Here is a 14,397-nt window from a genome sequence, read left to right on the forward strand (position 1 = left end):
CAGCCATATCACAAATGGCCCAAGTTACTGCTTGAGTAGGAAAAATGAATCCTCTATATATTTATATATACATATATGTTAGATATGTACATAATGTAGTCTTGTCCCACGTTGGAATAGGAGTAGTATGTCCTTGTATAGTATAACTATAAATAAGGACCTCTTGTATTGTATTGAACACACAATATCAATATATCATATTTTCTCCCGTGCCTTCTCACATGCTATCAGAGCTATCGTGAGAGATTTATCGCTGTGAATAAATTCCAGCAATTCCGGGAAGTGAAATCAGTCACCAGAACCCTTTTTTCCGGCGACTTTTAAAAGTTATTTTGCGTCTGCTTTGTCTCGGTTAGTGTTGTGCAAAATCCAATACTACCACAAGAGTAGTCATTGTCCGGTGATCAAACCCCAGTGAAAATTAAAGGCGGTAGTGTAGCGGTCGGAAGAAAATTTTCTGGCGAAGTTCTGACGTCGCGTGGGCCACCTTGCGGCCATTTTTTGGCGACGATTCTTCAGGACAGATTGTTCCCCTTACAATTCCGAGCCTACCCATCCAGGTTACACCAAATTCCGACCACTTTTATATTTTTCCGGCGTAACCAGTGTTTCAGAAGTGGACTTCCGGACATTTTTTGAAAAGGTTTCTTCAGAACAGTTGGGTCGTCTGGTAATTCCGATCCTACCCCTACTGTTTTTATTTCATTCCGACCACTTTGAATTTTTTCCTGCTGCTACAGTAATATTCCGAGAGCTACAGTATTTCTGGAGTGAACAGTGTTTTCCGTTGCAGAACAGTGTTCTGTTTTCCTGCTGTAAACAGTGTTTTCTCAGCGATTTCTTCAGTTTTCCCAAAAGAGTTACTAATTTTCAGTATTTAACCCTACTACTATTAATTGTAGCGACATGGGAACCGATACTTTGAATAGTCGGATGGTTTCTTTAGTGGATTATTTTGAGTTTCTTCAGTACAAAGCAGGTAAGCAAACATCTTTTGAGATAGCTTCCGTTGTTCAAACAGGTAATATCGTGACTGTGTCTCTCAATCTTCATCCTCTGAGTCTTGGATCATTGATTCAGGTGCATCGGATCATATTTCTGGTAACAAATCTCTTTTCACTACTATTTCGTATTCTCAATCTCTTCCAAGAGTCACAATGGCCAATGGGTCTCAAACCATGGCAACTGCAATAGGTCAAGCAAGCCCAATTCCTTCCTTACCTTTAGATTAAGTTCTTTATGTCCCTAATAGTCCTTTTAATCTCATAGCTATTAGTCGCGTAGCCAAATCACTTAAATGTGCCGTTTTATTTCTTGATGACTATGTTTTTGTACAGGAACGCAATACAGTGCAGATCATTGGTACCGGGCATGAATCAAATGGACTTTATTACCTTGTCCTTGCTAAATCACATGGACTCACATCTTGTCTTCCTTCAGCAACTTGTCCTATTATTTATTACATAAACGATTGGGACATCCTAGTTTGTCAAAGCTTCAGAAAATGGTACCTGGTTTATCTCATTTGTCAGCTCTAGAGTGTGAGTCTTGCCAACTCGGTAAGCATACTCGCTCTCATTTTCCTTGACGTATTGATAATCGAGCAGAGTCACTTTTTACTTTAGTCCATTCAGATGTTTGGGGTCCTAGTCGGGTCAGTTCTACCTTAGGATTCCGCTACTTTGTTAGTTTCATTGATGACTATTCTAGGTGCACCTGAATATTTTTGATAAAAAATCGATCTGAGTTGTTTTCTATTTTCCAGACCTTTCACGCTGAAATTCAAAATCAATTTGGGGTTTCTATTCGCACATTTCGTAGTGATAATGCCCGAGATTATTTGTCTTTCCCATTTCAGCAGTTTATGAAATCTCATTGGATTATTCATCAAACATCTTTTCCGTACACATCTCAACAAAATGGGGTAGCTGAAAGAAAGAATAGACATCTTATTGAAACTGCTCGTACCCTACTCATACAATCTCATGCTCCGTTGCGTTTTTGGGGGAATGCAGTTCTTACATCTTGCTTTCTTATTAAGCGTATGCATCTTCATCTATCCAGACCAAGTTCCATTCTTTGTTATGTTTCCCCACTTACCTTTGTTCTCTCTTCCACCCCGTGTCTTTGGAAGCACTTGTTTTGTCCATAACCTTACTCCAGGAACAGATAAGTTAGCTCCCCGTGCTCTTAAGTGCGTATTTCTTGGTTTCTTGAGAACGCAAAATGGGTATCGATGTTATTCTCCTGACCTCCAGCGGTACCTTATGTCCGCTGCTGTTACCTTCTTTGAAACCCAATCATACTTCACAGGTCCAGGTAATCACTTAGATATTTCTGAGGTACTACTAGTCTCTTCTTTTGGAGATTCAGTCACTATCTCCCATCCATCTTCCTCTACATCTCCAGCTCCACCACCTATAGCTCCCGTTCCACCATCTATAGCTCCAGTTCCACCACCTATAGGTCCAATTCCTCCACATAATCCAGTTCAACCTTCTGTAGCTCCGCCACTCTTGACTTATCATCGCCGTCCACATCCAGCATCATGCCCAGGTGATTCACATCCTGTATCAGATTCTGCACCTACTGCGGACTTGTCTCCTCTTAGTCAACCAATTGCACTTCGTAAAGGTGTACGGTTTACACTTAATCCTAATCTCCACTATGTTGGTCTAAGTTATCATGTCTGTCGTCACCTCATTATGCTTTTATATCTTCTTTGTCCATTGTTTCTATTCCTAAGTCTACAGGTGAGGCACTATCTCATCCTGGATGGCGACAGACTATGATTGACGAGATGTCTGCTTTACATGCGAGTGACACTTGGGAGCTTGTTCCTCTTCCTGCAGGTATGTCTACTGTTGGTTGTCGTTGGGTTTATGCAGTCAAAGTCGGCCCGGATGGCCAGGTTGATCGGCTTTAGGCTCGTCTTGTTGCAAAAGGATATACTTAGATTTCTGGGCTTGATTATAGTGATACTTTCTCTCCCGTGGCTAAAGTAGCATCTGTTTGTCTTTTTTTGTCCATGGCTGCTGTACGTCATTGGCCTCTTTATCAGTTAGACATTAAGAATGCTTTTCTCCACGGTGATCTTGACGAGGAAGTTTATATGGAGCAACCACCTGGTTTTGTTGCTCAAGGGGAGTTTAGTGGTTGTGTATGCAGATTGCGCAGGTCATTATATGGTTTGAAACAGTCCCCTCGAGCTTGGTTTGGTAAGTTCAACATAATTATTTAGGAGTTCGGCATGACTCGTAGTGAGGCTGTTCACTCTGTGTTTTATCAGCATTCTGCTCTGAATCTGTGTATTTATCTGGTGGTTTATGTTGATGATATTGTTATTGCTGGCAACGATCAGGATGATATTACTAATCTGAAGCAACATCTCTTTCAGCACTTCCAAACTAAGGATCTGGGCAGACTGAATTTTTTTTTAGGTATTGAGGTCGCTCAGTCTAGCTCAGGTATTGTTATTTCACAGCGGAAGTATGCCTTAGACATTCTTGAGGAGACTGGAATGATGGGTTGCTGACCTATTGACTCCCCTATGGATCCGTATGCTAAGCTTCTGCCCGGACAGGGGGAGCCTTTTAGAGACTCTGCGATATAGGAGGTTGGTTGGAAAATTGAATTACCTCACAGTGACTAGACCTGACATTTCTTTTCCGGTGAGTGTTGTAAGTCAGTTTATGGATTCTCCCTGTGATAGTCATTGGGATGCAGTTGTTCGTATTCTTCGGTATATAAAGTCAGTTCGAGGCAAAGGATTACTATTCGAGAATCGAGGCCACGAGCAGATTGTTGGGCGCACAAATGGTGATTGGGCATGATCACTTTCTGATAGACGATCTACATCTGGATATTGTGTTCTAGTAGGAGGTAATTTGATCTCGTAGAAGAGCAAGAAACAAAATGTAGTTGCTCGATCTAGCACCGAAGCGGAATATCGGGCCATGGCTATGGCAATGTGTGAGTTAGTTTGGGTCAAGCAGTTTCTCAAGGAGTTAAAGTTCGGAGAAATCAGCAGGATGGAACTAGTGTGTGATAACCAAGCTGCTCTTCATATTGCGTCAAATCCTGTGTTCCATGAGAGGACTAAACACATTGAGATTGACTGTCACTTTGTCAGAGAAAAAATACTTTCAGGAGATATTGTTATAAAGCTTGTAAAGTCGAATGATCAACTAGCAGATATTTTCACTAAGTCTCTTACTGGTTCTCGTATTAGTTACATGTGTAACAAGCTCGATACATATGATGTGTATGCACCGGCTTGAGGGGGAGTGTTAGATATGTACATAATGTAGTCTTGCCCACATTGGAATATGAGTGGTATGTCCTTGTATAGTATAGCTATAAATAAGAACCTCTTGTATTGTATGAGAATGTTAGATATGTACATAATGTAGTCTTGCCCACATTGGAATATGAGTAGTATATCCTTGTATAGTATAGCTATAAATAAGAACCTCTTGTATTGTATTGAACACACACAATATCAATATATCATATTTTCTCCCGTGCCTTCTCACAATATATATGATGTGTGTGTTCTATTGTTCCATATGCCTTATTCATCGTCTATACCACAGGTTCAACTATCTGTTAGCAGTGGTTAACATTATGAGACAGAGTCCACAATTTAAAAGAATCTGCTTAAAGAGTAATATACTTTTGAGGAACCACACCAGCTTGGCAGATTAGTCACTGTTAGCATGTTCCGCTTCTATTTTTGCATAGGCTAGTTGTTGCAAAATTCCTTTTGCTATTTTAAACTCCTGTGTCTTTATTAGGGTCTGCTGAATATCTTGTCCTCTCCTTTTTCTTAGTGACTCTAGAATTTGCTTGGGTTCTAAAGTTTACTGAAGAAGAACATTGATTTCTTATCCATATTTGGTTAAAAGTTTGAGCGAGGTAGCCTAAGAGCAATCTTTTAATTTGGATTTACTCATAAGTGAATGAAAATTGAACCTTGAAAAGCTGAGCTTTTTCTTCTTCCGAATAAGGATTACAAACAGGAACATACATTTTTTGTGCTCTCTAGACATGGTGAGTTTCCAAAGATTCCCTCAAGTTCATATGAATCAAGGGATCAAAAAACATTTTTAACTAGCTTTAGTACAGAAACAACGTATATGAAACCATGCATCTCTTAAGAGAGTACAAGTTTATTCAGGAAATACAGAAAAATGATATCTCCACCTCGCCTCCTCTCAGCGAAGGGAGACCTTTCCTGGAGTTCCACATTTTTTGAAACACAACAACCCAGTCTTATTTGGAAAACTAAAGTAGGAAACCATGCAACGCACACCTCTTGTCATAATCTCTACCTGTTTCAATCATCCTTCTCTTTACCTTCTTTCTTCTGATCTGAACTACTTGCGCCTGAGGACTCGGTATAAAACACCTTGTAGCTACGAAGTGGTAGCTGTTGGACGTATGACCTTATGAGATCAACATAGAGAGGGAATTGATTAAATGCAAAAAACACCACAGGTATGCATGTCACCCCGTATATTGGAAATGCTGCTTTCCTTAATTTATCCTGGAGGACAAAGAAATGCGCAGCGCAGAATGAGACCAAGATAGCAGTTATTGATGCAAAAAGCGAAGTTAATCCTAGGAGCAACTTTCTTGGCAAGTCTTTCTCGAAATCACTGTGTTGGCATCGAGATGTGAGGATAGCTAGAAAAAACACCAGGGCCGTGACAGAGAAGCAAAGAGAAACAAGTGATGAGATAGAAAATACTGAAAAAGCAGGTTGACTTTCAAGGTATGGACGGCCATAATCATCGGCTCCGCCTGGGACTGCAGAAGCTGTAGCAAATGCAACTGTAGCAATCAGTGCCGCAACGACAGAGAACGAATTTGAGGTTGTGACAAGCCACTCAGTGCCTTCTTTGAGTAACATTGCATGCGTCTCTCTGAAGATCTCTCTTGGTGTCTGACCTTTTTTATTATAACGGACATATGATTGCTTTGGCAAAGTGTGCTTCACATACTGCATTATGATGGGTAAAATTCTTTTAAGTTATCTAAGTTTAATCCTTACTGATATAAAGAAGGATGGTTGTTAGAGATCTCTTACCTTGTACCACTTCCTTTCGCCTTGCAACTGTAACGCAGTACCAGGGATGCGCCACAAGTCGTGCTTCTGAAACGATGCAGCTAAGTGTACTGCATTGTTTTCTTGTTTGTCCACATGATAAAACACACACTCTGGATACTTTTGTCCTATTAACCAGTTATAGACGGCTGTTTGCCTATGCTCTACAGCCAAAAGCAAGATATTCTTCTCATCAGAATCCGTATCTTGAATGGCTATTGGGAACTTTTTAAGGATCTCCGTCACCATCTCTACGATACCCATCTTTGATGCCACTAATAGGGGTGTCGCCTTGGTCTTCGACACCTCTGTATTTAGAACTATAGTTACTCTAGTTACTTTTAGGGAACATATAGCTTCAAAGAAAATTGATCGTAACTTGGAATATTAGAACAAAATTTACAGCATTTTGACGTGATAGATTTTGAGTTTTTTAAAATTGCAGAATCTTGATGAGACAGAACAAAAGTTTTCAGTGCCACACAGGTATGACCAGACAGAGACAAGAGATTCTTTACCAGATTTGATATCATCTTTCTTTTTGTTATCTGTGCTTGAGGTTGCTGGTTGCTTGATCTGTGCAATGTTACTAGGTTCTTTTGCTTTTTCTAAATTAATATCTGTTGGAGGGGGTGCTGGAGGAGGTTTTCCAATTTGTTTATAGAGGCCTTGATCATAGAGGTCCTTATCTTCAGGCTTCTCCCCGGTATTTTCATAGAATTTGTAACTTTTTTCTTTCCCAATCATCAACTTCATAATTTTAACTGCCCATTGGTGGTGCTTCTTCTTTTCCTCTAATTTCTTTGTCCTTTGGAGTCCTGTGCAACAAGATTTGAGACCTTATGACATGATGTGGAAAGAAAAGAACATAAAAGAAAAGGCAAACTTGTTAAAGTTTCATAAAAAAAATAATTAAAATGTGATAAAGAATGGGATTGCTGAAGAATCATTTTCAAGGGTCTAGGTCTTGCACCCAAGTTTAGTGGTCAATGAAGTGGTTTAAGAATCATGAGGTCTCAGGTGCAAAAAATAATAAGTGATTTCTTTCCATCTGTCCAAGTCTTGGTAGATAGAATTACCTGGTATTTGTTGCTGGTGGGAGGTAGCAGGTATCCCGTGGAATTAGTCGAGGTGCGCGTAAGTTGGCCCGGACACCACGGTTATTAGAGAGGGGGGGGGGGTGGGGTGGTAGGGCTTTGAATTTGTCAAACCAGTTTCTTTCTTACTTTCTCATAGAAGTTTATGTTCTAATCTGCAACTGTAATCTGCACTCAATAGTTAAGAAATGTATGCATGATTGAAGAGAAATGTTTTAAGAAAATCTTACCAATACCCATTATAATTAGCAAAATCTTCATTAGTAATTTGACGAAATTGATAAAGGTGGTGTAGTTGGCTGGAAATAAGTTGCCATTCCTCTTCCCTTGAGCTGAAATTCCAGAGATTAGTTATTAGCACAAATATGTCGGAGAATTTCTTGATTTTTTTTTTATCATTGCTCTTCACCTAGAAAATGTTCACATAAATTGGAAATAAGTTAGCTCAATGCTTTGATTTCAATAAAGAATACTCTAAAACAGAATAAGCAACGAAAAGCCTTTCCCAAAAGAAAAGTTGAAGGGAATATGTTTTGAAAAATGGCATGTAAAGAATTATTGGTGTAACCATATGAAGAGGCTCAAGAAGTAACACACACATACATACACTCTTCCTGTTTTAATTAGTGTGCTACTAATCTACTAATCCATTTAATAATAGATTTTTTATTCGTCCAGTAGATGTTCATTTTAATTCTTGGTGGATTTACTCCGGCTCCTCAATTTGTTTGACAAACACCTGCTTAAGTCAACATAACCTGAAAGGTTATCACATACCTCGAGACTTCTTGTCTTGATTCACATTGGTTACTCCAGTAGTTGCTGGAATAGAAAAGAGAATCAGTCTTTGAATGTGTAAAATTCTTAGTTACAAAGTGTCAACAACGCACTCCTAATGAGATGCTCAAATCATTTGGTTAGTTCATTTTCCAAAAGAGATTGGTCTACTTCTTAATTTTGATATAATGAGTTGATAAACTGGTAGGTTCCTGCATAATCACATGCTCCTTTTCTTCTTGGTTATTTGTGTGCATATTTTGATGGATTATATTTAATCATCATAGTTGGAGGTAACATTTAGTTTCAACTGCAGTATATACATGTGTATGCATTCACCTGGGGTTGGGGGATTCTCGGGATCATCTTGATTGCCTTGGTGTGAAAAAAAAGAAAAGAAAAATAAGTTGGTGTAACCAGAATAAGCAACGTAAAACCTTTCCATAAAGAAAAGTTGAAGGCAATTTGTTTTGAAAAATGGCATGTAAAGAATTATTGGTGTAACCATATGAAGAGGCTCAGGAAGTAACACACACATACATACATACACTCTTCTTGTTTTAATTAGTGTGCTACTTACACACGCTCTTTTTGTTTTAATTAGTGTGCTACTTACACGTTCTTCTTGTTTTAATTAGTGTGCTACAAATCCATTTAATAATAGACTTTTCTAATTTGTCCAATAGATGTTCATTCTAATTCTTGATGGATTTACTCCGGCTCCTCAATTTGTTTGACAAACACGGCCCAAGGCTTCCAAAATAGGGAAGACACAGAGAAATGAACATAACCTCTATTAGGACTTGCTTTAAAGTTGAATATGTCTGATCTCTTGAGTTACTTTAGAAAATAAATAAAAATTATTTTCATAAATATATTTATATCTGTCTGCCAAATGTCTAGTCTCAATTTCAAAACTTGTCAAATGTGGTCTGATGGAACTTTAAGTGATGGCTTAAGTGTGATTATGATGAAACCTTTAAGGGTGTGTACCTCACTAGTTACGGCACACATCGGTGCTCGTAAAGAGCAGCTATTAATAAAGCTTTAAGTTTTCTCATGACATAGTATAATTTACCATATCATGCTTTTGAAAATGCCACATTATATCTTTTGGATACTTGGTGTGTATATGTTTAGAGGAATTACATCTAATCATTGTAGTTGGAGGTAACATTTATTTTCGACCGTGCTACATGTACAAGTGTTTGTATTTACCTTGAATTGGAGGATTCTTGGGATCATTTTGATGGCCTTGGTGTGGAAAAATACGTTAATATTAATAAGAGTTATCCTCGTGATAAAAATCATATACCATAGATCTCTTGCCTCTTAAGTAACCAGTTTAAGTCGACATAACCTGAAAGGTTTATACGTAATCACATACCTGGAGACTTCTTGTCTTGATTCACATTGGTTACTCCAGTAGTTGCTAGAATAGAAAAGAGAATCAGTCTTTGAATGTGTAAATCTTAGTACAAAGTGTCAGCAACGCACTCCTGATGAGATGCTCAAATCATTTGGTTAGTTTATTTTCCAAAAGAGATTGGTCTACTTCTTAATTTTGATATAATGAGTTAATAAACTGGGAGATTCCTGCGTAATCCGATGCACCTTTTCTTCTTGATTAGTTGTGTACATATTTTGATGATTTATATTTAGTTATCATAGTTGGAGGTAACATTTAGTTTCAACTGCAGTGTATACATGCGTATGCATTCACCTGGGATTGGGGGATTCTTGGAATCATCTTGATTGCCTTAGCGTGAAGAAAAAAGAAAAATAAGTTAGTACTAGCAAGAGTTCTCCTCATGAAAAAATATTATATATCATAGTTTCTGGCCGCTTAAGTAACCTGGTTAAGTCCATATAACCCGAAAAGTTTATTGCATATTCACATACCTGGAGACTTCTTGTCTCGATTCACATTAGTTACTCCAGTAGATCCTGGGATAGAAAAGAGAATCAGTGTTTGTGAATGTGTAAAATTCTTAGGTACAAAGTGTCAACAACGTACTCCTGATGAGATGCTCAAAAGAGATTGATCTACTTCTTAATTTTGATATAATGAGTTAATAAACTGGAAGGTTCCTGCTTAATCAGATGCACCTTTTCTTCTTTATTATTTGTGTACATATTTTGATGATTTATATTTAGTTATCATAGAAGGGGAGCCTTGGCGTAACTAGTAAAGTTGCTGCCATGTGACCAGGAGGTCACGGGTTCGAGCCGTGGAAACAACCTCTTGCAGAAATGTAGGGTAAGGCTGTGTACAATAGACCCTTGTGGTCCGGCCCTTCCCTAGACCCAATGCATAGCGGTAGCTTAGTGCATCGGGCTGCCCTTTATATTTTGTTATCATAGTTGGAGGTACCATTTAGTTTCAAGTTTCGACTGCAGTGTATACATGCGTATGCATTCACCTGGAATTGGGGGATTCTCAGGATCATCTTGATTGCCTTGGTGCGAAGAAAAAAGAAAAATAAGTTTAGTACTAGTAAGAGTTTTCCTCATGAAAAAATATTATATATCGTAGTTTCGGCCTTATGGCCGCTTAAGTAACCTGGTTTAGTCCATACAACCTGAAAAGTTTATGACATAGTCACATACCTGGAGACTTCTTATCTCGCTTCACATTAGTTTCTTCAGTAAGAGCTGGATAGAAATGAGAATTAGTCTCTGACCATGTAAAATTCTTAGGTACAGAATGCCAGCAGGACTCTCCTGAGGCGCTCGAACCATTTGGTTAGTTCATTTTCAAAAAGAGATTGGTCAATTATTTAGCTCAACATGAATGAGTTAAGAAACTGGAATGTTTCTATGTAATCACATACCTTTAGACTTGTTTGCTTGCTTCCCGCTACATATTTCCTTAATGTAATCTAGATAGAGAAGAGAATCAGTCTTGGTAATGTAAAATTATTAGGTAGAGTAGAAAGTGCCAACAACAGTCTCTCAAGCACTTCTTTAGTGCATTTTCAAAAGGAGGTTGGTTTAGTGCTTTCCGTAAACCCCAAAAGCAAGTGAACCATTCTCGTTTTGATTTGAGTGTTTGGCATTTCCTCCCTAACAATTTTTGTACAAGTATAATGTACGATAGAGATTAAATAAGACATCGATCATGTGCGGTAAATCTACCCACCAAGAAAATTTGCGGTCCCATTCCAAAGTAGTTCCAAGAACTCCACCAGTGTTTGGTAGTTATCTGGGAGCTTCCAGTTATCTGGGAGTCTACGATATGTGTCTTCTATGCCTTCAGTTTTATATTTCTCTATCTTTAGCTCTTCGACAGTTATGCCTGGACAAAAAGAACCCCGATATGTATCGGTGTATTTAAATCCTTGTAAAGGGCTTATCTATGCCACTTATTGACCAAAAAGACTATAGAGACTTACAGTAGTAGATAATGCTATCTATGTACCGAAAATGGCTTCCACTTTTGAATACTTGAGGCATCCTAGATAGGAAGTGTAGGGGAGACATGCCCTCTGAGTTTAAACGGTTGACAAGTAGCCCATAGTGATTTATTATCTGAAAAGCCAACTCTGTTACAAGAAAATTAAGTTGTTAATATCACTATCCCACAAGAAAGAAGACATTGTATACTAACTTATGTAACAAAATGTTTGATAATTAATAAGAAAAGGGGATTTGGCTCTTACTAAAGTACTCGCCAGAGATGGCTGCGTGTAGAATGTTATCCCCATCACCCCTCCTGCAAAGTACAATTGGATCTTTTCTGCTCTTTTCATTTTGGCAACACTCATGTAGGTAGAGAAAAGCATCTAGCCTGCCGCGATAAGCAGCTACGAATAGAGGGGTTTCCCCTTTTGAATTGGTCTCCCAGATGAGTTCAGGTTCTTGTGGGTTTACCAAACACGCAATAATGGGGACACTTCCGAGTTCTGCTGCAAGGTGAAGAGGTGTGTTCCCTTTTTCATTCTTCTGTTTTAAGATACACAATCGATTTTCCTTTGGTATATTAGCCACCATATCCTTAATACAATCAAGATGAGTTTGCTGTGAAGAGTCTTCTCGATGTGGATGGTAAGAAGAGATAGCTAAGTGAAGAACAGTATCCTCAGATTTAGTGAGCTTGGATTCTTGGACAAACTTGTCGTTGATGTACAGTCGATTAACCTCTGTCCACCTATTCTCCATGCAGGCTTCAAATAATTGATCTTTAATTAATGTTTTCTCCTCTTCATCGGAAGGTCGTCCCAATTCCATTCCTAGTACCGAAATCTGTGGTTGAATTTCTTGTTTTCCTCTATTGCTCAACCCACCTGAAGGATCCATTCTCACTACTTGTTATAACTGCAGATTATGTTTGATGCCACTTACCAGTCACCAATGGCTTTAATTTATACTGCTAGGAGGGGCATATTCTTGAGAAATATTTGTTCACAAGCCTCTATACTGGTGCATGTGTAATGGCTTTCTAATACCCAAAATATTAAAGAATCTAATGTTTCTACACTCATGGTGGTGTAAAATAACTTTTATTCTATCGTATCACCTAAAGAATAGTTACTAATAGCCTGAGGCGGACTCAGGATTTGAAGGTCGTGGGTGTACTTTTTGATTCAATCAAAATCCGCTTTGTATTTAGGGTGCCCACTATTAATATATCATTATTTTCTAAAAACATATACTACATATAATATTTGCCGAACTTTACGGGTGTTGGTGACTTCTCTACCTATATGAGAAGTTGTCTCCGACAATCGTGATTCTATACTTTCTATTTACTTAATTTTATCTTCAACATTGTTAAGTATTCTATGTTGGTTGAAGATACGAGTTGTTGTCTCCGACAATCTTCGCATCATGATCTACTTGTTGGGGATGAGTTAGGTCCGATGTTCATTTTCTTTACACTTTTGTCATGCAAAACACAAGGGTAGTCTCCTATCTCTTTGAAGCAAGACCTCTAGTCATTTGTTCCCTTCTTGCTGCTATCACCAAGCGTCTCTCTTTCGCTTTTGACTTTATAGTACACTAGAATTGCTACTCCAGTAGAAATTCTTTGTCCTGCTTGAATCATAAGCCTTTCTTGCTTTTTCATCTTATTACAGATCCGGCTATTTTTTTGGAATAATAGCTTGTTACTATATACTGGTTTAACCTCACAATGATCTAATTACTATACTCGTTTGATAAATATTCTCCTTTATGATTATAGTAGTATGAGTCGAGGGTCTACCAGAAACAACTTCTATACCTCACACAAGGTAAGGGTAAGGACTGTGTACAACCCACCCTCTCCAGACCCCACTTGTGGGATCACACTGGCCTATGTTGTTGTTGTTGTTGTTGTTGTTGTTGTCTGTGTGATTACAGTGGTGTAATCTTGCACTGCTGGTGTTCGAGAAGTCACTTCTTCTTCTTCTTCTTGTTTGTAAATCCATAATGTGGCAGGGCCAAAACTGGATGTTGGACATAAAGATATGCATTTTATTTGGTATATTCTTTGCTCAAATATTATGTTATTCTCCTTTTAGTTTCTTTCTCTACATTTTCCTGTACTTTGAAGTATCGTAAATGTCGAGTTTCAACACTTTGGCTGCACTTTTTTTTAACCCTTTTTCTGCGTAAAGGGTTAAGGAGCATCCATTTTATCTGCACTTTAGCTTTTTTTAACCAAGGAGCAAAGGATCCAAATGTGTTTGAATAGAACATTTCCCGGTATTTGGGGAATGGGAAATATTTCTGGAGGAAAAACATGTATTAGAGATTGTTAATAATGTTTAGCAAATTGGATAATGTTTTTATGACACTTATGAGCAGTTTGATAATAATTATTTAAGGTTGATTAATCAGTGATAATCCGGGGTCTATTTGGAAACAACCTCTCTACCCCAGGGTAGGGGTAAGGTCTGCGTACACACTACCCTTCCCAGACCCCATTAAGTGGGATTATACTGGGTTGTAATCGGTGATAATCTGAAGTTAAGAGTTGAGATAATTGCGGAAAAAAATATTTTCCTTCCAAAAAGTCATTTACCATCTTGTGAGAAAAATTTCTTCTGGCAATTAAACAGCAAAATATTAATTTAAAGGCAGCCCGATCCATAAGGCATTCCGCGTTCACGCAGGGCCCGGAGAAAGATCGCATAGTGGCAGCTTTTACGGTTCGAACCAATGTTCTATAAGTCATACGGGAGACAATTTTATTGTTGGTTCAAGGTTTCCTTCAAACAACAAAAAATTACTGTACTTAATTTTTGGAGAAACATTTTAATACATAGTAAAAAAGAGAGATATGGAGCTCAGAACTCTCAATATTCACTTGTTTTTTTTTTTTTTCCTTTAGAATGTCCATGGTTAACATCATTCTAGTATCCTCTTCTTCTTTTTTACAATTCTTGATATGAAGGGAAAGAATAAATGAAGTTGTTGAAAGCAAATGAT

General features: G+C 38.1%; 1 protein-coding gene across 9 annotated transcripts; it reads right to left on the reverse strand.

Annotated features, from left to right (window-relative positions):
• Window positions 1-4,968: 4,968 nt before the first annotated feature.
• Window positions 4,969-12,705, reverse strand: LOC107790019 (uncharacterized). Of its 9 annotated transcripts, none has more exons than XM_075240833.1 (15): window positions 11,646-12,705; window positions 11,379-11,528; window positions 11,126-11,281; window positions 10,818-10,865; window positions 10,594-10,638; window positions 10,407-10,442; window positions 9,886-9,930; window positions 9,707-9,742; window positions 9,371-9,415; window positions 8,323-8,358; window positions 7,984-8,028; window positions 7,437-7,538; window positions 6,628-6,927; window positions 6,092-6,417; window positions 4,969-6,004 (listed from the first exon to the last, which is right to left on the reverse strand). In XM_075240833.1, the coding sequence occupies exons 1-15, from the start codon at window positions 12,280-12,282 to the stop codon at window positions 5,339-5,341; spliced, it is 2,673 nt and encodes an 890-aa protein (XP_075096934.1). In that variant the 5' UTR covers window positions 12,283-12,705; the 3' UTR covers window positions 4,969-5,338. The 9 variants fall into 9 exon arrangements, with proteins under 9 accessions (XP_075096934.1, XP_075096932.1, XP_075096937.1 ...); XM_075240831.1 differs by having other exon boundaries at window positions 6,092-6,429; XM_075240836.1 differs by lacking the exon at window positions 10,407-10,442 and having other exon boundaries at window positions 6,092-6,429.
• Between the last annotated feature and the right edge of the window lie 1,692 nt (window positions 12,706-14,397).

This window comes from Nicotiana tabacum, chromosome 20, assembly GCF_000715075.1.
Source record: "Nicotiana tabacum cultivar K326 chromosome 20, ASM71507v2, whole genome shotgun sequence".
NCBI classification, from domain to species: Eukaryota; Viridiplantae; Streptophyta; class Magnoliopsida; order Solanales; family Solanaceae; genus Nicotiana; species Nicotiana tabacum.

Bases quoted from the DNA above. Each gene is read 5' to 3' on its own strand.
- LOC107790019 (XM_075240831.1), bottom strand. From the start codon at position 12,282: ATGGATCCTTCAGGTGGGTTGAGCAATAGAGGAAAACAAGAAATTCAA. The intron at 8,359-9,370 runs GTATGTGATTAC...TTTCACACCAAG, and splicing joins TCAAGACAAGAAGTCTCCAG to GCAATCAAGATGATCCCGAG. The intron at 8,029-8,322 runs GTGAATGCATAC...TTTCTATTCCAG, and splicing joins CGAGAATCCCCCAACCCCAG to CAACTACTGGAGTAACCAAT.